This window comes from Artibeus jamaicensis, unplaced genomic scaffold, assembly GCF_021234435.1.
Source record: "Artibeus jamaicensis isolate MK-2021 breed Jamaican fruit bat unplaced genomic scaffold, CSHL_Jam_final scaffold_3272, whole genome shotgun sequence".
Classification (NCBI taxonomy): domain Eukaryota; kingdom Metazoa; phylum Chordata; class Mammalia; order Chiroptera; family Phyllostomidae; genus Artibeus; species Artibeus jamaicensis.
In genome coordinates this window covers 598,663-624,362 of record NW_026522039.1, presented here as the reverse complement: position 1 = coordinate 624,362, position 25,700 = coordinate 598,663, and the positions used below count along the sequence as shown (strand labels likewise).

The window sequence follows — 25,700 nt, the reverse complement described above, 5'->3', positions numbered from 1 at the left end:
CATATATGTGGGGTACACACTGTGTTGTGCACATACAACCCATTCCCAGGCATTTAAGAGCATGTACGTGTGTGCACGTGTGTGTGGCTGTGTAACCCATACATGTGTGTGTTAGGGCATGTGAGTGCACACACGTGTGTGTGCCTATGTACAGAGGTTGCAGCAGGTGGGACTGCTGCAGGCACTCCATGGGTAAGCCAGGTGCACAAACTTGTGTTCCTGGGGGGCACGCATCCTCATACAGAGATGTGGTATGCCCACAGATAAATCGGGCCACCCCAGTTTCTTTCTCTTCTTGGCTCTTGCCCACCCTAAGGCCCAGATCTGTGGGTACATGTGCATGTGTGTGAGAGTGTGCATGCATGTGTGGTGTCTGTGTGTGTGGCACGTGTCCACATGTGTGTAAATGTGTATGCATGCACACAGGCCTGCCCACCTGCTATGGAAGTGGCTGAGTTCCTGCAGGTTACGGAAAATGACAGCCTTCTGGCTGACCACGGTGGCAGGCACATGGGGGCAGTGGTCCAGGTACTCCATGTGGTGGCTCTGCAGGAACTGCAGCTTGCCCACAAAGGCCTGCTCGGAGCTCAGCAGTTCCTGGATGACGGAGCTGGAGGCAGAGCATGAGGGGACCAGGAATTCAGGTGCTAAACAGGTACCTCCCCTCACATGCAGACTGGGGCCAAACAGAAGGTGGAGGCACTACCCCCATAGGGTTGTCCCACCACACAAAGTCACCAGGCAAAGACTGCACCCACACACACACACACCATGGCACCTCACCTCAGCCGCCTCTTATACTCATCCTCAGACACAGCTTCCTTAGGGAACTCGGGGACCTCAGCAGGCCCCCACTCAGGTGACAGCTGGTGAGGAACAGAGAGGGTTGTAGGTGGCCTTGGTGTTAGCCCAGCCCTGTGAGGGTGAGGTTCCTGTACTCATCAGGGGACAACAATCCCAGGACAACAACCCCACCCCTGGCAGTCTAGGTACCTTGAGCCGCTTGTCCAGGTAGGCAGGGGATACCCAGCCCTGTCGTGAGGGGCTGGACTTGGTGGGCTTGGTGCGCACAAGCCAGCGCAGAGGGTGGGCTGAGTCCAACACCTCCACATACTGGCCCTCCCGCAGCGAGATGGTGTCCTGCTCAGCCCCCAGAGGCAGGTAGTCAGCTGTGACCACATAGATATCAAAGATCTGGGGGAAAGGGTGCTGAGTCAGACCCAGAAAGGAGCCAGCAGGGCCTCTCACGGACCCAAGCCACAGGGCCCCTGGTAGTGAATGGGGAAGAAGGAGTTATCCTGAGATTCTGTGAAATTACACAACAGGCCCAACACATTTCTGTGATGAAAACACAAAAGGGGTGCCAGGTAAGGCGACCCCAGAGTGACAAGAAGGGAGACTTGGGAATGTGGGGGTGTCCTGGGCGTGGTAGTATGTCAGCTGTTCAGAGGTACACTTCCAGCCTCCTCCTCCTGGCTCCCTGAGGGCCCAGTTCCCTCAGCACCCTCGCTTTCCACCCCCCACAGCCTCATGCCCCCCCAGCCCACTGCCCCGGCAGCACCTCTCCCCGGGAGTCTCCATCTTCTGACTCTGAGGACGACTCCTGGACAATAGAGGAGGGGCGGGAGCGGCCATGCCGGGGGGATGCGGACGGTGTCTTGGACTCCTCGTCACTGTCACCTCCAGGCACCTGCAGCTTGGCTAGGGGCACAGGGCATGTGAAACTGGGAAGGAACAGCCCCTTGTGTCCCTTCCCATGGGTCTCCAGGGTGTGGGTTTGGGGGGCCCTAGCCCTGGGTCACTGCCCCCACCATCTTCCACCCAAGACCTGGCTCCACAAAGATCCCTCACCCTGAGTGATCTTGGCCGACACCATCTCTGTTATTTGTGAGGTCAGCTTCTGCAGGAACTCCTCTGTGCCCACCTCAGCCAGGGACAAGTGGCCATGGGCCTTAGGTGTCAGGGGCTCTCCTGTTGGTCAGACCCTAGCTCAGCCAGTGTGCACTGCAGACAAGCTTGAACAGCCCCTGCAGGCCTGCCCTGAGCCCAGGATTCAGAGAAGATAGGATCACACAGGTTTGGGGCTATGCTGCCAGAAGCGGATAGGCCAACCAGGATAAGGAGCTTTAATGGCTCAGAGGTATCTGAGCCAAGGTATGACTGAGAGGCTACAAATATAGGGAATCGGGACCCAGGAGAGGGGCATCGGGTGGTCAGGAATGCGGGTGGCCAGCACGGCTGCAGGGCACTAGGCCAGGGCAGTTCCTGGCCAAGCCAGGTACAGGCTAGGATAGGGAGAGAGCATGCAGATGTTGAAGCCCCCCAATGGGGTTTGTGCTTCCTCTTGAAGGCATCACCTTGGTGGTTTGTCTAGGAAGGGGTTTGGGGGGTTTGGGTGGTTTGGGTGGGATGGGGGCAGAACCTAGATATCTAGCCCTAGGGTGTGGAGATTGGGGGGTGTGAGCTTCTGTGGCTGGCTGGGGTCAGGGGTGAATGGGGGCTGCTGAGGGTGTAGGTGCAGGTCACCTGAGAAGTGGCCCAAAGGTAGGTGATGGGCACGCAGCCCCAATCCTCTCTATTTCTGTGCAGATCGATACTTGTCATAGAAAAGTGAAAAATATACCAAGGTTCCAGAATACACTGTGCAGGTGTTTGGAAAGGGGCTGGATGCTCACTCCAGTCCTGACTGGGCAACAATCTTCCCCTCACCTGGGCGCCACACAGCCAGCTGGATCGCTGGATGTGAGAGCTGAGCCAAGGGCTGGCCAGGTACAAGGGCAACCAGAGCTCAGAACCAGGCCCAGAGGGGCACCTGAGGAGCCCCAGCCCAAAGCTGGAAGAGCGGATATTGCAGGCCATCTGGGGTCAAGCAGCCTCCCCCATTCCCCACCCCAAATTAGTAATAGGCCACCTGTGTGCCCCCATACCTTTTTGCCCAGCAAGGTCAGTGAAACCTGCAGGTTCCAGCATCTGTTCGGAGACAGCTTGGGTCCTAGAGAAGGTGGGGGTATCCTGAGGGTCTGGGGAGGGCCCACCACCCATACCCTTGGGAGAGAGTCTGAGTGCAGTGGGCCAGGTGCCAGAGTGAGGCCCTGGGGAGGACTCATTTTACAATGGAGAGACCAAGGCACAGAGAGGTTAAGGGGCTGGCCCAAGCTATACAGCTTGCAAGGGGCAGAGCCAGGCTGTGGCCCAGGGTGGGGCTCCCTCTCCAACAGCATGCTGTCCCCCACCCCAGGTCCAGGGCCCCCAAGCCACCCCCATTAGCTCTGGTACAGCCCCTCACTCACCCCTGAAGAAAGGTAGAGATGAGGGCCTCCTTCACCCCAGCTGTCTCCCCCACTGACTCCACCTCCCTGGGCACTGTCAAAAGGACAGGTGACTGCCAGGATGATGCCCAGCCCACTGAGATGATTTTGGTGGCGACCTCTGCCTGGGATGTCTGGGCCAGCCCAACCTGGGGCCTCAGCCCGTCTGCCCAGAGCAGCCAAGGAAGGCTGTGCCTGGCATCCTGACTGGGTCTGCACCCACCCCCCTGCAGTGGTAGGGGCAGGAATGAGTCCACGCTTGGTGCTCCACCCCACAGGGGCTGAACGGGGTCAGGAAGAGACTGCTTGGGGCCTATGCTTGGGGAGGGGTCTCAGGGAGGGGGTGCAAATCCCCAGCAGTGGCAGCTCCCTCCCATATTCACCGGGTCACCCATGCCGACTCACAGCCAGAGACACGTAGGCTGGCGGAGCAGAGGGCCTGGCCAGCAGCATTGGATGCGATACAGTTGTAGATGCCCTGGTGCTGTCGGCCCACATCCAGTAGGACCAGGCTGTGCTGCTGCGCTGAGCTGGCCACTGTGTAGCCTGGTGTGTCTGGGCCAATCCACAGTACCCGCTCTGCCTCCTCCTGCAGCCAATGCACAGCTGGCGCTGGCAGACCTAAGGCAGGAGCGGACAATGGACAGTCAGCCCCCACTGAGAAGGGGGCTCTAGTGGGGTGCCTCTCACCTTTTCTAGGGGACCCTGAGATGGGCAGGGGCTGCTCTGAGTCCTCTGGAAGTTCTGAGTGGAGAAGAGGCTGCTCTGAGCCTCCCTGGGGATGCTGTGTGGGGAGGGCAGGGTACCCTACCTTCAACCTTCACGGAGAAAGTGATGCTGGAGCCCTTCTTCACCTTCTTGGAGGTGAACTTCTCCAGGAATCGGGGCGGTACCAGCTGTTGCTGCACAACTGGAGAGGCACAGATGGCTGCTGGTGACCAGTACAGAGCCACAGCCCTGTGTGGTGCCTAGGCTCTGCCCCTTCCTTCAGACCCAGACCCCCACCAGCCCAGGCAGCTGTCCCTGCAGCCTGTTCCCAGTGTGCTTCTCTCACTCCACCTGATGGGTATCCCCATACCGCCCTGCAGAACCTCTGGTGCCCCTCTGAGTGCCACAATTCGGCTCACCTGCTGCTGGCTTCTCCTCTGGGTCACTGGGGCCTGAAAGAGGCAGGAAAGTCAGATCTGAAGTGGGATGGTGCCAGGGCCTGCTCAAAGGGTGGGGTCCCAAGGATGCCCTCCCACTCCTGTACCTAGCACCTTCTGGAATCCAGGCAGGGAGCCATCTGCTCTCCCACTGCACTTCTGTACACAGGGCAACGACCGTGGGCCTAATCCCATGCTTGCCATTGGTGGGGAGTGGTAGGGAGAGGGGTAGGTAGACATCAGTCCCAGCACCCACCTCGGACCAGGAGCCGAGCAGATGAGTAGGCAGCACCCACGGTGTTGCTGACATAGGCTGAGTACTGGCCAGCGTCCTCACCAGTGACTGAGAAGATCTCCAGGGTGTGCAGTGTCTTCTTGTCCACCATGTGAATGTGTGTGGAAGCAGCCAGGGGCTGCCCGTCTTTGAACCAGTATAGGCGGGGCACCGGGTAGCCTTGGTACCATAGGGGGAGTGGTCAGCACAGGTCCCCTGCCAGTGGGCACTGTGCCCTCCCCCTGGCCTGGGGAGAAGATCCCTGGAGACACCTCGGGCCATGGCCATGGCCTGACCTCTGCTTGGAGGAGGCACCACCTGGCCCTCCAGCCCTATTCCCCTCACCTTTCACCTTGAGCTGGAACTTGGCCAGGCGTGTGCCAGGAGCCACCTGGAGGTCTTTCAACTCCTCCACTATCTGGGGCAGTTGTCCCTCCTCTGACGTAGACTCTGCACCCTCCTGCTCATGGCTGGCAGAGAACAGAGGGGCAGTGTGATGTGGACAGGTGAGGGGCCCTGGGCAGGAGGGGTGGGGTCAGGCCTAGATGGCTTCCCAGGTCCCCCATTAACATGCTGGACAGAGGCCACATGGCCAGATGAAGCCCTCAGGTCTGGGATTCTGTCACTATAAGCCAGCACAGCCACCCACACTCCAGGGCTAGGGCTGCCAGCCTGATGGACACTGCCCACACCCAAATGGCTCCCACCTGGACAGGTAGCCTTGGGCACTGAAGTAGGACGAGGTCTCTGTGGCATCTGCGGCAGTGTCGTAGTCAGTGCTGGTCACTAAGGACAAAGTGTAAAGCTGGAGCCAGGCTGTGCCCCCTCTTCCCAGGCACAGCCCCACCCCAGGGGCCACCTGGTTCTCACTGCGTGGCTGTCTCTGAGAGCCACTTATCCTCCTGAGTCAGAAGTTATGGGGACACAGCTACCCTGTGGCCCCTCCCTGCCCTACAGCTGTTACCAGCCCAAGTTCCAGGCCTATAACTAAGTACATAACCCAACAAATTGTAAACATGGGGTGACTCTGAGCTTCATAAATGGCAGGCAGGGACAGTGGTTGCCTCTTCCCATTCTGCTCCACTAGAGGACAGAGTCTGCTGTATCCAGGCCTCAGCTGGGGCTTCCACTCATAGCCACAATGGTGCCTCAGGGACTGGATGTTTGTGTGTCCCCCAAGCTCACTGGGAGGTGGGATCTTCAGGAGGTGACTAGGTCATGAGGGTGGGGCCATTAGAAATGGGGTCAATGCCCTATGAAAGGGATCCCACAGCGCTCCTCACACCATGCGAGGACACAGTGAAGAAGGCCCATCTGCCACTCAGAAGAACTCAGCTGCACTGGCACTCTGATCTTGGACTTCCAGCCTCTAACACTGAGAGACACTCGTGTACTCCTATTGTTCAGAAGCCACACAGTCTGCAGCACTAAGAGCAGCACAAATTAAGACACCCTCCCAGCTGAAAGAATCCAAGCAATAAACAAAGTACACGAAACAATGGTTATGATGTTATGACTCATTGTAAGTAATATCTATTTAGTTTTGTACCATTCCTGGAATAGAGCTCCTAAAACTCTTGGAGTTTCCATCACATTCATAACAAGCCCCTGTCAACCACACCTGAGTTTATGTGAATGAGGAGATTTTGTTCCACCCCTAAGGATGGGAACTGGTTGGCAGGGGAACCAACCCTGTGACGGGGGTCAGAAGCTTCAGTCTCTGGAGGGAAGGGAGAGGGGCTGGAGGTTGAATCAATTGTACCTATGTAATGAAGACTCCATGAAAATCCAAAGGGCTGCAGTTTGGAAAGCTTCCAGGTCAGTGTACACAAGGAGATAAAGGGAGAGTGGCAGGTTCAGAGAACAGGGAAGACCCCGGCTTTTTCTCCATGCTTGGCCCTGCATACCTCTTCCATCTGACTCTTCCTGAGCTATATCCTTTAGAATAAGCCAGCAACCTAGTGAGTAAATGTTTGAGTTCTGTGAGCCACTCTAGCAAATTACTGAAACCTGAGGAGGTGGCTGGTCAGTCACAAGCACAGGGGACAACCTGGGCTTACCATTGGCATCTGAAATGGGGGTGCTCTTGTGGGACTGAGCCCTTCACTTGTGGGCGCTGATGCTATCTCCAGGTAGGTAATGTCAGAATAGAGTTAAATTGTAGGTCAACCAGCTAGTGTTAGAGAATTACTTGTCATGGGAAAAACCAGAATTGAGCACAGAACCATCAGAATGGTTTTCAAGTCACTCAGCATTAAGCAGGTAAGGACACTGATCCCTTAGAGAGAGCAAACAAAGGTGAACCCTGTGATTGCCCCAGCTTCCTGCCTCCAGTTTCCAGGCCTCAGAAAGGAAACTGAGGCAGAGCCAGGTAGACCTTGAGTTGAGGGGACAGAAGGCAGTCAGAGTCCACAGTACAGAAAACCAGACTTGAGGAAGCAGCACAGAGCCCCTCCCTCAAGAAGTCATCAGCATGCACCCCTGGGAGGGAAGAGCCCTCTGAGAGGCTGGGGAACAGTGCAGGAGGGGCACAGGGCCACAGAAAGACTAGAAGAAGCTCTAGACCATTCTCTCCCCAGGACAGGGACAAATGCTTTTAAGGAAGTCACTGTTTCCAGAGCCCAGCTCAAGGACACCCACAGGAATGCACCACATCAGCTCCCAGCAGAGCGAGACTCACAGTACCAGGGCCCCAGTCACAAGCCATCAGACACACAAGGAGGTGGGAAAACAAGACAAACCACGTGGAGAATAATCAATCAGATCTGACGTGATGTTGCAACTGGCAGAGAAGGACATTAATGTGGGTATCACATGGTATTCTGTGTGCTCAAAAAATTAAGTAGAGACATAGAACATGGAGAGAGGACTCAAGTAGAAGTTCTGGAGATAAAAAATACAGTAGATTAGACTAATAGCAGGTTAGATACTAAGAAGAAAAGAACAATGCAATAGAAAAAGCCAAATGAAATGCAGAGAAAAAAACAGTTTTAAACTTAAAAAGTATCAGTGAGCTGTACTACAGCTTCACATGGCTTGATATATTTATAACTGAAGTCACCAAATAAGAGGAAAAGGAAAAAACGTTTGAAGAAATAATGGCAAAAAAACCCCAAACTTACTGAAAACTGTAAGCCCTAAATTCCAAGAAACTTAATGAACTTAATGTACTTAATGAATAAAGAAAAGTACACCAAAGAATATCATAATCAAATTACTCAAATCCAAGGATAGAAAGAAAATCTTTGAAAGTATCCAAGGACCATTTTTGCAGAAATTGACAAAATGATCCTAAAATTCGTTAAGAAAAACGCAAGAGATCCAGGTTGTTCAAAACAATCTTGAAAAAGAATAAAGTTGGAAGACTAACACTTCTGTATTTCAAAACTTACTGCATAACTATAGTGTGGCAATACCATTACAACAAATGTTCACACTAGTGGGATGGAACTGAGAGTCAGAGAGAAACCCACGCATTTAATGGGAACTAATTTGAAACAAGAGTAACAAGAGTTCACAGATAATTTTATGGAAAAAATAGTCTTTTCAACATGCTGCTAGGACAACTGGATTTCCACCATGAAAAAAAATAAATAAAGTTGGGCCCTTACCTCACACCATATACAAAGTAAACTCAAAACAGACCACAGGTCTAAATGTAACTCTTAGAAGAAACCATAGATATAAATCTTTATGACCTTGGATTAGGCAATGGGTCCTTAATATATGACAACCAAAGTGCAAGCAACCAAAGAAAAAGTAGATAAACTAGACTTTATCAAAATTGAAAAGTCATGCATCAAAGGACACCATTAAGAAAGGGAGGAGAGACTTTCGGCCAAGATGGAAGTATAGGTAGACTCACTGTGCCTCCTCGCACAACCAAAATAAGGACAACAAAAATTTAGAAATAAAATAACAACCAGAACTGACAGAAAATTAAACTGTATGGAAGTCGGACAACCAAGGAGTTAAAATATAGACACATTCATCCAGACTGGTAGGAAGGGCGGAGTCAGGCATCCAGGCAGAGAGGGATCATGACACAAAAAGTGGTGGCACCATGTGTGCAAGATGGTGGTGGGCAGATCCTGGGCGCGCAGATGGCAGCTGGCAGATCCTTGGCTTGGGGTGGCAACAGGCAGACCCAGCAAGGCAGCAATTGTGAGGTGAGGCACTGTGTGCAAGGTGACTGGCTGACCAGGCAGTGCCACATTTGCATGAAGATAAACCAGGTGACACTGAGACAGACCATGCAACCCAGGGTCCCAGAGCCGGGAAATAAAGCCTCAAAACACTGATTGAAAACACCTGTGGGGGTGGAGGTGCAGGGAGAGACTCCAGCCTCACAGCAGAGTTTGTTGGAGAGACCCACAGGGTCCTAGGATGTACACAAGTTCATCCACAAGGGAATCAGCACCAAAAAGGCCCATTTTTCTTGAGGGAAGCAGTGAAAGGGACCTAGATCCAAGGAGAGTGGAGCAAGCACCATTGTTCCCTTTCTGACCCCACCCCCACATACAGTATCACAACCCAGCAATGGGGTTGCCCCACCCTGGTGAACACCTAAGGCTCTGCCCCCCACTACGTAACAGGCATGACAAGACAAAAAAAAATGGCCTAACTGAAAGAACAGATTAAAGCTCCATGACAAATACAACTAAGTGACTAAGAGATAGCCAACCTATCAGACGCACAGTTCAAAGCACTGGTGATTAGAATGCTCACAAAGTTGACTGAATTTGGTCACAAATCAGATGAAAAAATGAAGGCTAAGCTAAGTGAAATGAAGAAAAATGTACAGGGAACCAATAGGGATGAAAAGAAAACTGGGACTCAAATAAATGGAGTGGACCAGAAGAAAGGAAGAAACAACCAAACAGAAAAGAAGGAAGAAACAAGAATTTTAAAAAATGAGGAGAGGTATTAGGAACTTCCAAGACATTTTGAAACATTCTAACATTTAAATTATAGGGGTACCAGAAGGGGAAGAGGAAGAGCAACAAGTGGAAAACTTATTTGAACAAATAATAAAGGAGAACTTCCCCAATCTGGCAAAAAAAAAAAAAATAGACTTTCAGGAAGTCCAGGAAGCTCAGAGAGTGCCAAAGAAGGTGGACCCAAGGAGGAACACACCAAGGCACATCATAATTACATTACCCAAGATAAAAATGAGGGAGAGAATCCTAGGAGTAGCAAGAGGTAAGGAGACAGTTAACTACAAAGGAGTACCCATCAGACTGTCAGCTGATTTCTCAAAAGAGACCTTACAGGCAAGAAGGGGCTGGAAAGAAATATTCCAAGTCATGAAATCAAAGACCTACATCAAAGATTGCTCTATCCAGCAAAGCTTTCATTTAGATTGGAAGGGCAGATAAAATACTTCTCAGATAAGGCCAAGTTAATGGAGTTCATCATCACCATGCCCTTATTTTATGAAATGTTCAAGAGACTTATTTAAGAAAAAGAAGACAAAAAATACGAACAGTAAAATGACAGCAAACTCACAGTTATTAACAACCACACCTAAAACAAAAGCAAACTAAGTGGACAGCTAGATCAGAAACAGAGTCATAGAAATGGAGATCACATGGAGGGTTAGCAACAGGGGAGTGGGAGGAGGAGAGTGGGGGAGAAGGTATGGAGAATAAGTAGCATAGATGGTGGGGAGAAAATAGACAGGGGGAGGCCAAGAATAATGTGGGAAATGTAGAAGCTAAACACATATGGACATAAACAAAAGGGGGGAATGGTGGGGGAGGGGTGTGCAGGGTGGAGGGGAATGAAGGGGTGGGAAATGGGACAACTGTAATGGCATAATCAATAAAATATATTAGAAAAATTAAAATGGGCAAAAAGATTTAAATAGAAACTTTCCCAGAGAAAACATACCAATGGTCGATAAGCACATGAAGCAATACCCAAAGTCATTATCACTAGAAAATGCAATAAAAATCACAGCGAGACACCACCTCACACCCATTAGGGTGGCTGTTACTTAGAAAATCAACATAACAGGGACTTCCGCCAAGATGGAGGCATAGGTGGATGTGCCATGCCTTCTCACACAACCAACATTAGAGAAAACTAAATATTAGCAACAGAAAACACAGCCAGAAAATGGAAAATTGAACTTTTTGGAAGTCCGTTAACAACAAATTCTTCAGCCTGACCGGTAAGGGGTGAAACCAGCGGCTGGTGGAGCAGGGTTGCACAGGAGGACTCGGCCAGAGGGACTCAGGCCCGCGGAATCCAGGCGCAGGGTCGGACCTAGCGAGCGACCAGACCAGCGACCTCGGGGGAGACAGCGGGGCAGCAGGGCTGCATGTTGACTGAGGTCGCGCATTTGTGCGCGGGTGGACAGGCCAGGGAGTGGGCGGTTGGACCGGGCTGGCAGGTCCCCACGGCAAGCGGCAGTGGAGGGCGCCGCCAGTTCCCTGCTCTGACCCCACCTCCACATACAGCTTCATAACCCAGCAACTCTGAGTGGCCCCGCCCAGGTGAACCACCTAAGGCACTGCTCCTCCACACCCAGCTGTGAGAAACAGCAGAGGGGGTCGCCATTTCCCCCGCTCTGGCCACGCCCCCACATATAGCGTCACAACCCAGCGACCTGGGAATCCAAGGCGCCGCTTCTCACACTTAAAGGGCCCGAACAGACCAAGAATGGCGCAGGAGGATCTCAGAGCCCCAGAGCCAATAGATCTAAGTGATGAAGAAATAGCAAAACTCTCAGACGCACAGTTTAAAACATTGGTGATCAGGATCCTCACAGAACTGGTTGATTATAGCCACGAATTAGACAAATATATGAAGGCGAGACTAATTGAAATGAATGGAATTGCACAGGAAACCAATAGCAATGAAAAGGAAACTGGGACTCAAATCAATGGAGTGGACCTGAAGAAAGCAAATAATGGCCAAACAGAAAAGAGTCAAGAAGCAAGAATTTGAAGAAATGAGGAGAGTCTTAGGAACCTCCAGGACATCTTTAAATGCTCCAACATCCGAATTATAGGGGTACCAGAAGGGGGAAAGGCACAGCCACCAGTGGAAAACTTATTCGAACAAATAATAAAGGAGAATTTCCCCAATCTGGCAAAGGAAATAGACTTCCAGGAAATCCAGGAAGCTCAGAGAGTCCCAAAGAAGTTGGACCCAAGAAGGAACACACCAAGGCACATCATCATTACATTAGCCAAAATTAAAATGAAGGAGAGAATCCTAGAAGCAGCAAGAGCTAAGGGGACAGTCACCTATAAAGGAGTCCCCATCAGACTGTCAGCTGATTTCTCAAAAGAGACCTTACAGGCAAGAAGGGGCTGGAAAGAGGTATTTCAAGTCATGAAAGCCAAAGACCTACAACCAAGATTGCTCTATCCAGCAAAACTTTCATTTAAAATGGAAGGACAGATAAAGTGCTTCTCAGATAAGATCAAATTCAAGGAGTTCATCATCACCAAGCCCTTATTATATGAAATGTTAAAGGGACTTATCTAAGAAAAAGAAGTTAAAGAAACATGAACAGTGAAAGGACAACAAACTCACAGTTATTAACAACCACACCTAAAACAAAAGCAAACTAAAAGGTCAGCTAGATCAGGAGTGGAAACATAGAAATGAAGATCTCAAGGAGGGTTAGCAACAGGGGAGTGGGAGGAGGAGAAGGGGGGAGAAGGTACAGAAAATAAGTAGCATAGACAGTAGATAGAAAATAGATGGGGGAGGCAAGAATAGCATGGGAAATATAGAATCTAAAGGACTTGAGACACATGGTCATAAACTAAAGGGGGGGTAATGGTGAGGATGAGGGGTAGGGTGGAGGGGAATAAAGGGGGAATAGAACAACTGTAACAGCATAATCAATAAAAAAATTTTTTAAAATAAAATAAAATAAAAACAAAAACGGAAAAAAAAAAAAAAGAAAATCAACATAACAAGTGCTGGCCAGGACGTGGGGAAACTGGGAGTCCCCTACATCCATGCTAGAGAATGAAATGATGCAGCTGCTATGGAAAACCAGTTTGAAGGTTCCTCTAAAGGTCAATAATACAGTCACCATGTTACCCAGGAATTCCATTCCTAGCTACAAACCCAAGAGAACTAAAACCCATGTGCACCCAAAAACTTGTACATGACTGTTCATAGAAGCATTATTCATAACAGCCAAAAATCACTGAGGGATAAATGTCATGCAATGTTTGGATAAGAAGTCCATGTGCAGTGGAATATTTTTCAGCTTTATATAAAAGGGAATGAAGTACTGACATATGTTACCAAATGGATGGACTTAGAAACATGCTCAGTGAGAGAAGCCAGGCACAAAAGGCTATATGCTGTATGATTCCACTATGTAAGATGTCCAGAATAAGCAAATCCACAGAGGCAGAAGACATTAGCTGTTTCCAGTGGCTGGGGAAGTGGTGGGCAGTGGGGTGGGGCGGGGTAGAGTGTGATGGCCAACGGGTGCAGGGTTTCACCTGGGATGATGAAAATGCTCTGAAACTAGTTGTTAGTGATGGTTGCCCAACCTTGTGAATATACTAAAAACCAGTGTGTTATACACTTTTCTATAGCAATTGCACTTTCTTTATTTTGGGGTAGGGGAGAATTCTGTGGAAACTACATGAACCTGGTGCTTTTGGGGCAGGCAGGAACTCCTTGACATTTCTGTGGTAACTGTGTTGTTTAGACTTTCTGTCTTGCCTAGGGTGAATTTTGAGTGCCCAAGGATGCTGAGCCAGAACCAGCTTCCTGGGTGTCAGATAAGTGTAGCCCCACAAGTCCTCATGCCCTGCAGGGAGCCTTCAACAGGGCAGGCAGCGCTCTGCATCTGCCTGCTGTCTGGGAATTCATTATATATTTTTAAATGTTGAATTTTATGGTGTGCAAACATCTAAAAAAGTTCAAATCCCAATAGAAAAGACAAGTTATGTATAGAGAAACAAAAAATAACACCATATTTCTCACGGGAAGCAATGCGAGTTAGCAGACAATACAGCTGGATCTTTAAAGTAGGGACAGAAAAAGCTGTCCTAGCAAAACTATCTTTCAAAACAGAACCAAAATAAAGGCATTTTTTCAGACATACAAAATCTGAAAGACTTCCAGCATACACAGTCTACAAAAAATGTTAGAAGATGCCCTTCGGGCAGGAAGAAAGGGGAAGTGGGTGGAAACCGGGACCACATGCTAGAGGGAAGAGCTTGGGAACAAAGATGTCATGCATGGCGCCTGTGTGTACTCCTGTCTCATTTAAGATAACGGACTTGTTATTGTTACGTTTTTAATCGTTTTTTCCCCTTTTTATTTCCAGAGAACTGCAGATTCACACACCATTCTGAAAAATAGTACAGAGACCCCATATATCCCTCACCCAGTTTCTGGCAAGGTTAACTTTTCTCTGAACTATATAAATGGTGACACTGATCTACCTGCCAACCTGGTTCAGACTTTATAAGGTTCACATGAACTCCATCCAGTATGTATGTTGTTGTGGACTGCTCTGCCTGGTTTCAGGAATTATAACCCTCTGGCTAAGGATGAGTCAGTGACCTCTGGAACGTGAACCGCAGGAGACAAAGCTTGTCTCTGGTAGCAAATGCTGCCTCAGTTTCCTCCCTTCCCCCAAAGCATGGTCAGAAGTCCTTGACGGGTAAGACCCCTCAGAGGAGGGGCAACCTAGACCAGACTCGATCACTTGGGAGGCCATCATGGAAGGACTCAGGGAGCTGCAACAAAGAGCAATGGACTCTTGCCTCCCGGCTTTGAGATAGCCTGAGTCCCCATGTCCCCTGGAAAAAGCACTTCCTGGCTCTGATCCCCTTAAGCCTGAATACCTGATGGGGAGAGGTGCAGCTCCTTGCCTTGCCAGAGCATGTCCCTGGGGAAAATCTGGCATCACAAAGACTTCCTGATAAACCTGTGAAATCTGCTCTGCTAAGAGTGCTTTCATTCATATGTTAGGGGTTTGAGCAGGAAACCCTAAAACTCTGTTCCTGACAGACTGACTCATAGTAAACCCTCAGATTTCTTTGAAATGTTATCTACTGTTTGATCCTTGCCACCCTGTATTCTTGTGTATTACAACCCAATAAAAGCCCTTGGAGGAAGGGGCTCAAGGCCTTTTTCCCCTGAGAACTGGCTACCTCTCCTCCCCAAGCAGATCACATAATGTCTCTGTCATGTTTACTCTCATCCGTGGCACACAGGGGAACTTGTGAGGAAGTCGCCCCCACAGTATGTTTTCATGCAATAACATGCAGTTTTATGACACCTGTTGTGTGTGTTAATAACACGTTCCTTTACCTTGCTGAGTAGCACTCATAGGACATAGTTAACCATTCACTCCCTGAAGAACATGTGCCCCTTTCTCCCTAGTTTTTGGGTTATTAATAGTTTTTCGCTATTAGGAATAAAGCTACTATGAGCATTTGGGTAAAGGTTGCATTATTGAGTTGAATAATTATTGAGTTTAACTCAAAGGTTGAATTTGAGTTTTCATTTCTTGAGTAAATGCCCAATAAAATGATCGTTGGGCCATATGGTAAGCACATGATTAGTTTTGTATAAATGGACACACTGCATTCTGGAGTAGTTGCACTGGTTTCCCCTCCCACCAGCAGTCCACGGGGGTCTCCTGACTTCACCCCTCCAATGCAGGGCTGGCAGCACCATTTTTATGTTAGTGACCCAGGACTGTGCAGAGGTGTCCTGCTGGGCCCTGATTTGCATTTTTCTGTCAGACAACTTCCACACACTTATATAACATCTCCTTGTCCTTTCCCATGAAATGTCTGTACACACTCCTGTTCTAACTGGATTTTTATACATTTTTTACACTTTAATATTGAGCATTCTTTATATAGTTTAGATAAAGTCCTTTATAAGATGTATGGTTTGCAGATATTCCTTCCCAGCCTGTAGCATTTCATTCTGCACACCAGTCTTTCTCAGAGCAGAAGGTTTTAACTCTGATGACATCCATTTTACTGTTTTTTTTCTTTTACAGGTCAAGTATACAATGGCCTTTCCTAGTCCTAGGTACTGAAGATTTTCTCTTATTATTTTTCAAAGTTTTATATTTTACATATAGGTATAAAATCCATTTGAGTTAATTTTTATATAAGGTCTAGGTCCTTTTTTTTCCTTATAAATGTCCAAATTACTCCAGCATCATCTGTGAAATTCTATCCTTCCTCCACTTAATTGCTTTGCACTTTTGTCAATAATTGTCAGACGCATTTGTACGGATTGTCACATGGTCTTTGCTGTGACCATCCTCTATCCTGAAGCTGTCTAGTGCCCTGCCAGGAGCCACCATTTTAGTGACTTATTAGCTAAGAATTTCAAGGGACTTAGGAGCTGTGAGCCAGGAACCAGAGATGGGACCTGACATGTATTCCTAATTGACCACAGTGCCATTGATCACCCACCACATCCCTGGACACCTCCAAACCTCCCTGGGTCCCTCCTCAGCCCTCATGCTTCTCAAGAAGTTAAGGTCCCCACCCCCACCCAAGGGGGCTCCCAGAGAGCTCTCTATCAGCCACAAGACCCTGAGGCCCCAAGTCTGGACCATCATCCAACCCCACACTACCCCTCCCAGCCAGGAACCCCCAGGCCACCCACCCTGGGTCAGCAAACCAATGACCACACTCACAGTCCACTCGGAGCTCAGCCTTGGTGGAGGATACACCCATGCTGTTCTCAGCCAGGCAGCGGTAGACACCCATGTCTGCAGGTACCACAGCCGTAATGATGAGCTGATGGCCGCCCTGCTGGTCATCACTGATCATGTAGTGGTCGTCTTCCTCCAGTACCCTCCCATCCTTGAACCAGCGTACGCTGGGCACTGGTTGACCCGTCACCACGCAGTCGAAGCTCACAGGATACCCATCCAGCACCTCCTGGTTCTGCAGCTCAGTCAGGAACACTGGGGCTGAGAGGGGTGGGTGGGGCATGCACATTAGCCCCAGCTCTGGCCCCCCAATCACCTCAGCTTTTGCAGGTCCACACATGTGACCCAACAGCCCCCATTCCAGTGAGAGCACTTGACAGACCAGATGGCCAAACAGTTCCTCCCTCCTCCCCATTCTCCCAAGCCTCCCTGTGGCCAGAAGGACAGCACAGGGAGTGGGGAGGAAGGGACATGGACGGAGGACCATGGCAGTGTAGCTGGGAGTCCAGGGTTTGAGGCCTCACACTCAGAACTGGAGGGAAAAAATTTCAAGACACAACACTGTAGGTTAACAACACCTCTTCTGTCATTTCTAGGGGCATACAAGTAAACAGTGGGGTGTGTTTTTAATTAATTTTATTTGCTGAAGTGGTAAATGGGGTGCGGACCAGACCACATGGAAGCCCACCTTTTATATAGATGGCATCTGAATCCCTCTTGGAGAAAGAAAACAGAAGTCAGCATTCCTTCAGCTGGTTCACAGATAAGAACACTGAAGCTCTGATAGGCTAGCTGGTAGGAGGCAGAGCTGTGGTGCAGATGGAACTCTAACAACCCCAAAGCCAGGGCTATTCCAAGCTCAGTGGGTGACAGCTGCCAGGGGCCAGAAACTGCAGCCTTGACCTCTCAGCTGACCCTGATCACCCACCAGCCTTGTCCCACCTCTCCTACCCTGCCCCAGGCAGCTTACAGACTCACCGGACTCTGTGGTGCACAAGCTGGGCACTGGCTCCAAAGGCGCCACAGGGATGAGGGACACCTTGGTGATGCGTATTTCCACCCCCTGGTGCCCCTCCTCTGACAGGCTGATGTCCACCCCAATGCCCAGCATTTGGAACATCTCCTGGAAGTGGGTAGCTGCCCGGCGGGCCTCAGCCAATGTCTTGAAGCGGATGCAGACCGAGTGTTCATCTTCTCGGTATGTCTGCCAGTCCCCAGGTTGCTCGGACTCTGCTAAGCCCTCATCCGCACTCAAGAAGATCTCCTCATCTGAAATCTCTGCTGGGCCCTTGGTGCAGAAGAGATGGTGGAGCCGCCGGGCTGCCCGGCGGAAGGCGTCATCCAGCTCACTGCCAGAGGAGCTCTCAGCCTCACTCTCTGTCCCGCTGATGACCACCCGGGCGCTGTGGACTGCACGGCCAAACTTGCTGCTCACCTGGCAGGTGTAGCAGCCAGCATCAGCTTGGCCCACACCAGTGACCAGTAGAGAGCAGGTGCCATCCTTGAGCTGGTCAATGTGGTGGTGTCGGCCATCAGTCAGCTCCACACCATCCTTCAGCCAGTGAGCCTGCACGTCTGCCTTGCTGGATACTACACACTCCAGACGCAAGACATCCCCCACCTGAGCTTCAGTGTCCCCAAATGTGCTACGGAATATGGGCCCCTCCTGTTGCCTCATTTCCTTCCGCACTCTGTAGCCCTTGAAGGCAGCCTGGATCTTCACAGCTGCCTTGTCCAGGGATGGGTCGGCGAGGCCCTCACTACTCCACTCTTCTGGCGGCAAGCACACTGTGGCCGGCTGCTTCTGCTGCTTCTGCAGCTTTCCAGAGGGGGCTGCTGGGGCCCTGACCTGTGTGCACAGGTCATGATAGGAAATCAAGGCCTGGGTCAGGGAAAGGACAGGCAGGGGCACTGGGGGCGGGCTGGAGGCTGAACCTGGCCTGCACCCTGGCTCTGGCAGGCCGCTCTGCCTCTGCCTACTGGCCACTACACTACCTTCACTGAGGCTGGATTCCTGAGTGCACCTGTTGTCACATGGATCAATCCCACCCTCACTGACATCACTTCACACAGTCACCAGACAGACTCACAGAGTTGTGAGGAACACTACTGAGAGGCCAGTAACAGGTGGATGAATTGGATGGGTGGATGGACAGATGGTGAATGGATGGATGGGTAGATGGGCAGATCAGCAAATAGATAAATAGATGTGTAGATAGATGCTTGATAGTGGGATAGATGGATAAACAGTTAAGTGGATGGCAGATGCATGGATAAACAGATGATGGTAGATGGTGGATGGATAAATGAGTAGTGATAGACTAGGCAACCGCTCATTTGTGATAGTGGTGATAGTGAGGGAATGGGTAGATGGGTGGATGGTGGATGGTGGATGGTGGATGGTGGATGGTACATGGGTAGGTAGATGGGTGAATGTATGGACAAACAGATAAAGATGAACATGGATGGATATGTTGTTGGGCAGTGGATGCACAAATGGATATGTGGATGTCAGATGGATGGATAAATGATTGGTGATGGACAGATGGGCAAACGCTGTCTGGCTGGATGGGTTGGTGGGTGGTGGACGGTGGATGGATGGTGGACAGTGACCTGGTGGCTAAGATCTGAGACACCCAGGCCTCCCTTGCAGGCCAGGCTGGAGGCTCACCTTGCTGGCCAGTGGAGAGGAACCAGGCTTCCCAGCCTTCTTGAGATAAGTGACCAGAGAAGGAGTGCCTGCCCGGGACTCATCGTCAGAGCTGGTATGTGACAGGTCAGCCTCGCCTGTGCGTGCCAGCTCATCAGCTGTGGAATAATCCTCCGAGAGGTCAGGGGCCGCGTCCTCTGCCTCCTGCTGCTGGTATAGCAGGCGCCCATCTTCCTCTGGCAGCTCGCTGATGGAGTCTAGTGTGGGCTCTCGGCTCATGCGGCGCTTCCGAGCCAAAGCCTCCCACAGCAGGTGCAGGTCGCCTTCCTGGGCTGCCTCGGGGGGCAGGCTGGGCTGTGCAGGGACCTCATCCCCAGATCCTGGGGTCAGCACCACTGTGGGCAGCAGGGAACTGGTCAGCCAGGTGGGAACACAGCCATGGCCCTGGCCCTCCTGGGGTGCCAACAGTGTCCCCTCAAGAGGCCCCTGCTACCTTCCTGGCCCCAGAGAGCTCTGAGGACATAGTTTTCCCAGGGTTTCAGAAGCTCCAAACAGCTGTCTCTGAGACTCAGTTTCCCCTGGTCAGGCCTGGGTGGAGCCGGGTGGGGGGAGCTTGGAGGCCATGGGAAGGTTTGGAGGGCAGAGGGACTCAGAGAACAGGAGCCCGAGGACTGAAGGGACCAGCAGTGGGCACTAAGGGCTATGTGCCCAGGACCTGGGTCAGGGAAGGGGTGCAGCCTACGATGCCCGAGATACAGGTTCTGACATGAGGCTGATCCATGCAGGGTCTTGGCCTCTCCCCAGCAAGCTTCAATCTACTTTGGTGTAAGGTGGGCGTCCCAAGTGGACCACCTGCTGTGGAGGTCACCCCCACCCCAGGGTCCCTCCCACTTTCCCACCCCCCAACTCTGGGCCCTGAAGACACACCCTGGAAGGTGATGGTAGCGGCAGAGATCGGGTCCCTGGCCAGGCGGCAGCAGTACTGTCCCTGGTCCTCCGCCGAGAAGCCACGGATCACCAGTGTCTGCCGCCGACCATGGGAGATGGCCTGGAAGCGCCCACCAAACTGGATGCGCTCCGTCTCCTTCAGCCAGACAACCTCACCAGCCTCTGCCACCTCACACTCCAGACACAAGTCCTCGCCCGCTACCACCTGACGGCTCTCAGGAGAAGGGGGCACAGGCGCAGGTTCCGGGGGCTCTGCAGTGGATGAGCATGTCAGCAAGGACTTGCCCTACCCCAACCCGCCCACGGCATGGGGAGGCCTGAGTGCTTCAGGCTGGACCCCTCCCTTCACCAGCTGGGACTAAAGTAACAGCTCACCTAGCCTCACCATCTGGGGCAGGTGCACGGGCTCTCCGGCCCCTGCAGGGCCCACTGCTGCCACACGGAAGCGATAGGTCTCCCCGGGGGCCAGGCCATCCACAATGCACTCAGGCCCAGGCACCAGCTTGTGGCACAGCCGCCACTCGCCTGTGGCAGATGCCTTCATCTCCACCTGGTAACCGCAGAGGCCTCTGCCACCATCATTGGTGGGTGCTGCCCAGGACAGCGTCACAGAGTGGTCACTGCGCCCCACCACCTCAGCATCCTCCGGGGGATCAGGGAGGCCTGAGTGGTGGGGTGAAGGGGACAGTCAGTGTGGCACCCTGCATCTGCCCACCTGGGGCACCACCACTTGCACCCTGGTGTCTAATCCTGGGGCACAGTGAGAGTGCGGGCAGACCACCCCCAGACCTGTGAGTAGCAGTATCGGGTGCCTGTCTTAGGAAGTGTTTCAGTCACAAAGAGACTGTGTATGCAGCCCACCTTGGGTGGTGGGACGCAGAGAGCCCCCCAGCTTCTGGGGCTGGAACCTACCCACCCTACCCACCCACCAGCAAGTCCAGCACCCAAGCAGCAATAGGCAAGTGAGCCACCCACCCAGCACGGTAAGCCGCGCAGAAACCACAGCGTCACGGGCAGCGAAGGTGACCTCGCCAGCGTGGTGCAGCTGGGCACAGTGCAGCAGCAGTGTGTGGTGGCTGCCATCTGCGGTAACTGTCCAGTTGGCATCATCAAGTTGCACTGCTGCCCCGTTGATGTACCAGGTTGCCTCGCCCACCAGCACCACCTCGCTGAGCGTGCAGCTAAAGTGGGCCTGGCTTCCCATCTGCACAGCCATGTCCCTCGGGGGCTCCAGGACCTCCAAGCGCCAGCCTGTGGGGCAAGGGCCAGAGCATGAGCTTGGGTCCAGGAACCATGTTCAAAGGTTCGGAGACCCCCAAACCACCCTTCTCACCACCCCATCCTTCCTCTACCTCTTAGCAGAGGCTGCAATTCTGAGCCTCAAATGGAGGCTCAGAATCAACATCACAGCCCTTCCTGTTCTGCCCACTCCCTCCGCAACACAGTGCAATGTCACGGGGAAGGGGTCTGAGAGACCCTGCCCCACTCTCACCATGCAGCCCAGGCTCTCTCCTTGCAGATCCAGCCTCCAGCAGCAGGGCTGACAGAGACCCACAGCCACACCCCTACCCCTTTGGTCCCAATCTGATCCCCAGAGTCTTGCAACAGTGTTTGGTAGAAAGGGTCTGAGAGGCCTACACTCCACCTGCCTGTGGGCCTACTCAACTCCTGCACCTCAGGAAGAGTATCCAGTGGGAGGAGTCGCAGAGATCCCTTGCCCACACCCTCACCTCTGACGGTGAGGAACGCAGACGTCACCACATCTCCTGCCAGGAAGGTCACCCGGCAGCTGTCCTGAGGCCGCAGGTTTTTCAGCAGGAGCAGGTGCCTCAGGCCATTCTCGAAGTAGACCACCTCAATGTTCTCGGAGCTGTGCACTGGCTTGTCATCCAGCAGCCAAGAGTGGGTAGCCACCTCTGGCTGGGAAAGCTGGCACTCGAACAGGGCTTCGCCTCCCTCCAGCGCCTCGACGTTCTCCAGGCCTCGCACCACTGTATTCTTGGCTGGGGGACAGAAGGGGTGGCTTAGAGCCTGGGAGCCTCTACCACTCAAGTCCCCCCACAGTCAAAGGGACCAAGACATAGGTTCAAGCAGCGGGCCACCAGGAGGGGGCCAGTGGTGTATGTACACAGAGCCACCATGCATATCCTTCAAAGGTCCTGATTCCCAAGCTCGTGGTCAGAAAGGGGTCCTCCCTACCTCACAAGTGAGAAGCCTCACAGGTGTTCCTAAAACTCACCAGAGCCACAGCAGGGCTCATCACTGGCCTAAGGCTTCCGCCTCTTGCCCTGGCTGCAGGTGGAGCTCTGGATCCGACCCTCTGTCTCCCAGCCAACTCTATCAGGCCTTCCGGGCTGCTCCCTCACTTGCTGGGACCAGAGACACCTTTACCCACATTCCCAACCCTCTGTGGTTCTCTCCTACAAAGTCTGTGAGTCTGTAATAAATGGCTACATGTTTTTCATGGAAGCCAGGACCTCAGTGCTTGGCTGTGCTGGCTTGCCACCTCCTAGTGCCATTCCCAGGACAGGTGTCAAGCCAAGAAGAGTGACATGAGGGGACACTAGAATGGGAAGGAAGGATGGATGCATGGCGGACAGCAGGGAGTCAGGCCGGTGGGGTGAAGGATATGAGGGGCCAGGTGGGGAGGTCAGGCAGGAAAGAAGCACCAGGTGACCCAGGATGGGCCTGGGTACTAGGGAGTATCTGGCCTAGACCCACACAACAGCAAGGAGCCCGTACAGTCACTGAGCCAGAGGCCAGGGCCCACAACCCCAATACTGTCTGGGTACATGGCCTGGATGGAAGCCACAAGCGGCCCCGGTGCTCCCTCCAGCTTGTTTGCAGCCCAGGCCCACACCTGCAGGCAAGGTGGCTGCTTTGAACAGCAGCCCAGTGACTGAAGGGGGAGACTGTCTCAGAGCAGAGGACATGTGGGCCATCCACATCCCTCCACCAGACTGCCCTCCCACCCTGAGCTGCTCACACCACAGACCAGACTCACTTGTGGCCCAACCCCTTCCTTCCCTGCAACAGAACTGATGGGGATACAGGAGTCTGGCTGCAGTCTTCCTGATGCATGGCCAGGCTCCAGCTGACCCCTGCAGAGGCAGGGAGCAGGGGATGCTCTGGAGGTGCCGGGGAGACCACTGCAGGAGCTCACCCTTAGTTCCTGTCTGAGGATGCCACTGCAGCTTTTTTCAATAAAATCAAGGATTTTAAAGCAGCAGCAAACCTCGAGCGCCTGCTGGCCCCACTCCCTTCCAGTGCCCCCTTCTCCACTGGGCCCTGCCTGTGGCTGCAGGCTCTGCCAAGATGTCCGTGAGACCCAGCCTCCCCTCAGCCGCCACCCACTCCAGTCCTGGGACACGCTGCAGTCCCTCCCCAGAGCTCCTGTAACACTTTTCAGCAGAGATGTCGGGGGGACCACCACACAGGGAGAGGTTTCTGTTCATTCCCTGATATGCTTGCAAGCACCAAAAAGAGGTTTACAAAACTCAGTTGTTGAGCTAGTGAGTGAATGGGGTGGGGGTGACCTCAGGTGACCAGTCGTGGATGCTGGTATCACCTGCCCACACCTGCTTTCCACTGCGAAAGGCCTCCTGACAGCTCTCTCCACCTTTCAGCTCACTCACCACCAGGACTGGTTAAGATTTTCTCAATAAGAAAGTGGCCCCAGCCTTTCGCAGAGTGGGCAGCCCACTGCCTCCTGGTCCCCCAACTGTGTATCCTCTCAGGGACATGGGGCTTGGTATACCCTCTGAGTGACCAGCCTGGAAAGAAGGAGAGCTGGGATCTGAACACAGGGTTTGGGGACACAGCCCACCTAGAGCCCTGCTGAGGGCCCTGTGGCTCAAGCCTGCTCACTCACCTGCCCAGACACTGTTTCCCTGCCTGCCTCTATGTTCCCAGTGTTCTGGATGCAGGTTCTTTATGTTCAGCCTCTGCTCAGGATCTGTCTAGCCAACCCCGTCTTATCCGGTTGCTTGGGAAGGGACGCAGGTTTGGGTGGATGGGGTCAGGGCCCAGCCAGCTCCAGTAGGATCTATCTGCTTGGATCCTGTCTTTCTAGTACTGTCACAGTCATGCAGCACTGGCTGTCACTACCTGATGTTTACTCCATTACATCTTGGCTCAAACCATGCCTGGGGCTGCCTACCGAGGGGCCTCACCTTGCACTTGCAGCAGGGCCACCACACGGGTGCCTGCGGCCTCACAAGAATAGACGCCACTGTCGCAGGGCAAGGCCGGCCTGAAGGACAGCCTGGCCACGGTCCAGTCCTGCTCTAGGAAGACTCGGCACCCGTCGGCGCATACCTCCTGCTCGTCCTTCTTCCACATGGCCAGCACCGGCCGTGAATACTGGCAAAGGAGCTCGGCCGCACCGCCCTCCTCCACCGCCAGGTCCTGCATGGCACTGACCACCTCCACCGTGGGATCTGTCGGCCGACACGCCGGGCACGTGTCAGCCTAAGCAGTGTGGCCAGAGCCCACCCATCCTATGCAGTCAGTGGCAGTGGTTCATTGGCAAGCAAGCGAGGGCCTCTGGCAGGAAAAGAACTGGCCGTGGCAGCCCAGGACTAGCCCATGGCAACACAGGGCAAGTCTTGCCCCCACACACCCCATCTGTGGCAGATGGCCCCTGTCCACTGGGCCTCTCCTGCACTCTCTAACCCTCTGAGTTCTGGGGAGCATGCTACCCCAGCAGGGACACAACACTCCCTCCCAAAATCCCAGGGGCTCCCTCAGTGTTCACACCCTCTGTTGGGCACACAGCAGCCCCAGCCCAGCTTGTCCCTTTCCAAGGACCTCTCCAGAGGACTCCATCCAATCTCTACCTGGCAAAGTCATGCTCAACAAATGGCCCGCCCTTTGGACCTAGAGGAAATGTTCATTTGCTCTGCAATAGTGCAGAGGGCCTGTCAGCAAGCATGGCAGGTGGAGACATACCAAGTGACCCTCCCAGGAGCACATGACACACCCACTTGGAGTGCTCTGAGGGGACCCTGGCAGCCTACTGCCCTCCCTAATGACTAGCTCTTCCCCAAAGGAGCATGAGATCCCAACCCAAACCACAGCAGTGGCAGCAGCCACAAGCAGGGACAGGTCAGGCAGTCTGGGTAGGAAAGCTGCCCTCACCTCTAGGCTGCCCTCTGGGTGTGCACCTGACTTACATGCAGCCACAGAGTGGCAGCCAAGTAGCAGAAATACTCAGGACCCTGTGAATAGGTGGCCATGGAGTTGGCCTCTAGCTTCATGCTCTGAGCCAGGCCTTCTTTCTCACCCAGAAAGCAAGACAGTGACCTGCCTGAACACCCACAAATGGCACGTGTGAGCAATGCCAGTACCCAAACCCCTGTCCCAGGAGCCTGCAGGAAGCATGCAGGAACAGCAGGGGTAGAAGCATCAGTGCGGGCAGGGTTCCATCAGCTGGTACCTTTGACCAATAACTTGGCTGTGGAGACCAGGGACCCTGCATGGTAGGTGACGGTGCCTGAGTCAGCAACCCCCAGGCCCGACAGTGTGAGGGAATGGAAGGTCCCATCACGCTCGTAGATGGTGCTCTGGGGGCCATCCTGCAGTAGGGTCCCATCCAGCCACCAGTGGGCCTTAGGCCCACCTGCACGGGACACCTCACAGGAGAATGTGGCCACCTCCCCTGCAAACACGTCCACGTTCTGCAAGCCACGTACCA

At 52.8% G+C, this 25,700-nt stretch overlaps 1 protein-coding gene across 1 annotated transcript in view; it reads right to left on the bottom strand.

Annotated features, from left to right (window-relative positions):
• OBSCN (obscurin, cytoskeletal calmodulin and titin-interacting RhoGEF) overlaps positions 1 to 25,700 on the bottom strand; it is a 132,295-nt gene that overhangs the window by 30,662 nt on the left and 75,933 nt on the right. Inside the window, 20 exon segments of the mRNA XM_053657057.1 lie at positions 437 to 610; positions 784 to 866; positions 994 to 1,194; positions 1,562 to 1,701; positions 1,852 to 1,971; positions 2,928 to 2,992; positions 3,291 to 3,363; positions 3,714 to 3,929; positions 4,120 to 4,218; positions 4,436 to 4,468; positions 4,710 to 4,907; positions 5,073 to 5,197; positions 5,435 to 5,513; positions 16,390 to 16,668; positions 17,386 to 18,256; positions 19,079 to 19,452; positions 19,985 to 20,257; positions 20,381 to 20,668; positions 20,981 to 21,256; positions 21,736 to 22,008. Coding sequence (XP_053513032.1) covers positions 437 to 610; positions 784 to 866; positions 994 to 1,194; positions 1,562 to 1,701; positions 1,852 to 1,971; positions 2,928 to 2,992; positions 3,291 to 3,363; positions 3,714 to 3,929; positions 4,120 to 4,218; positions 4,436 to 4,468; positions 4,710 to 4,907; positions 5,073 to 5,197; positions 5,435 to 5,513; positions 16,390 to 16,668; positions 17,386 to 18,256; positions 19,079 to 19,452; positions 19,985 to 20,257; positions 20,381 to 20,668; positions 20,981 to 21,256; positions 21,736 to 22,008 — 4,240 coding nt within the window.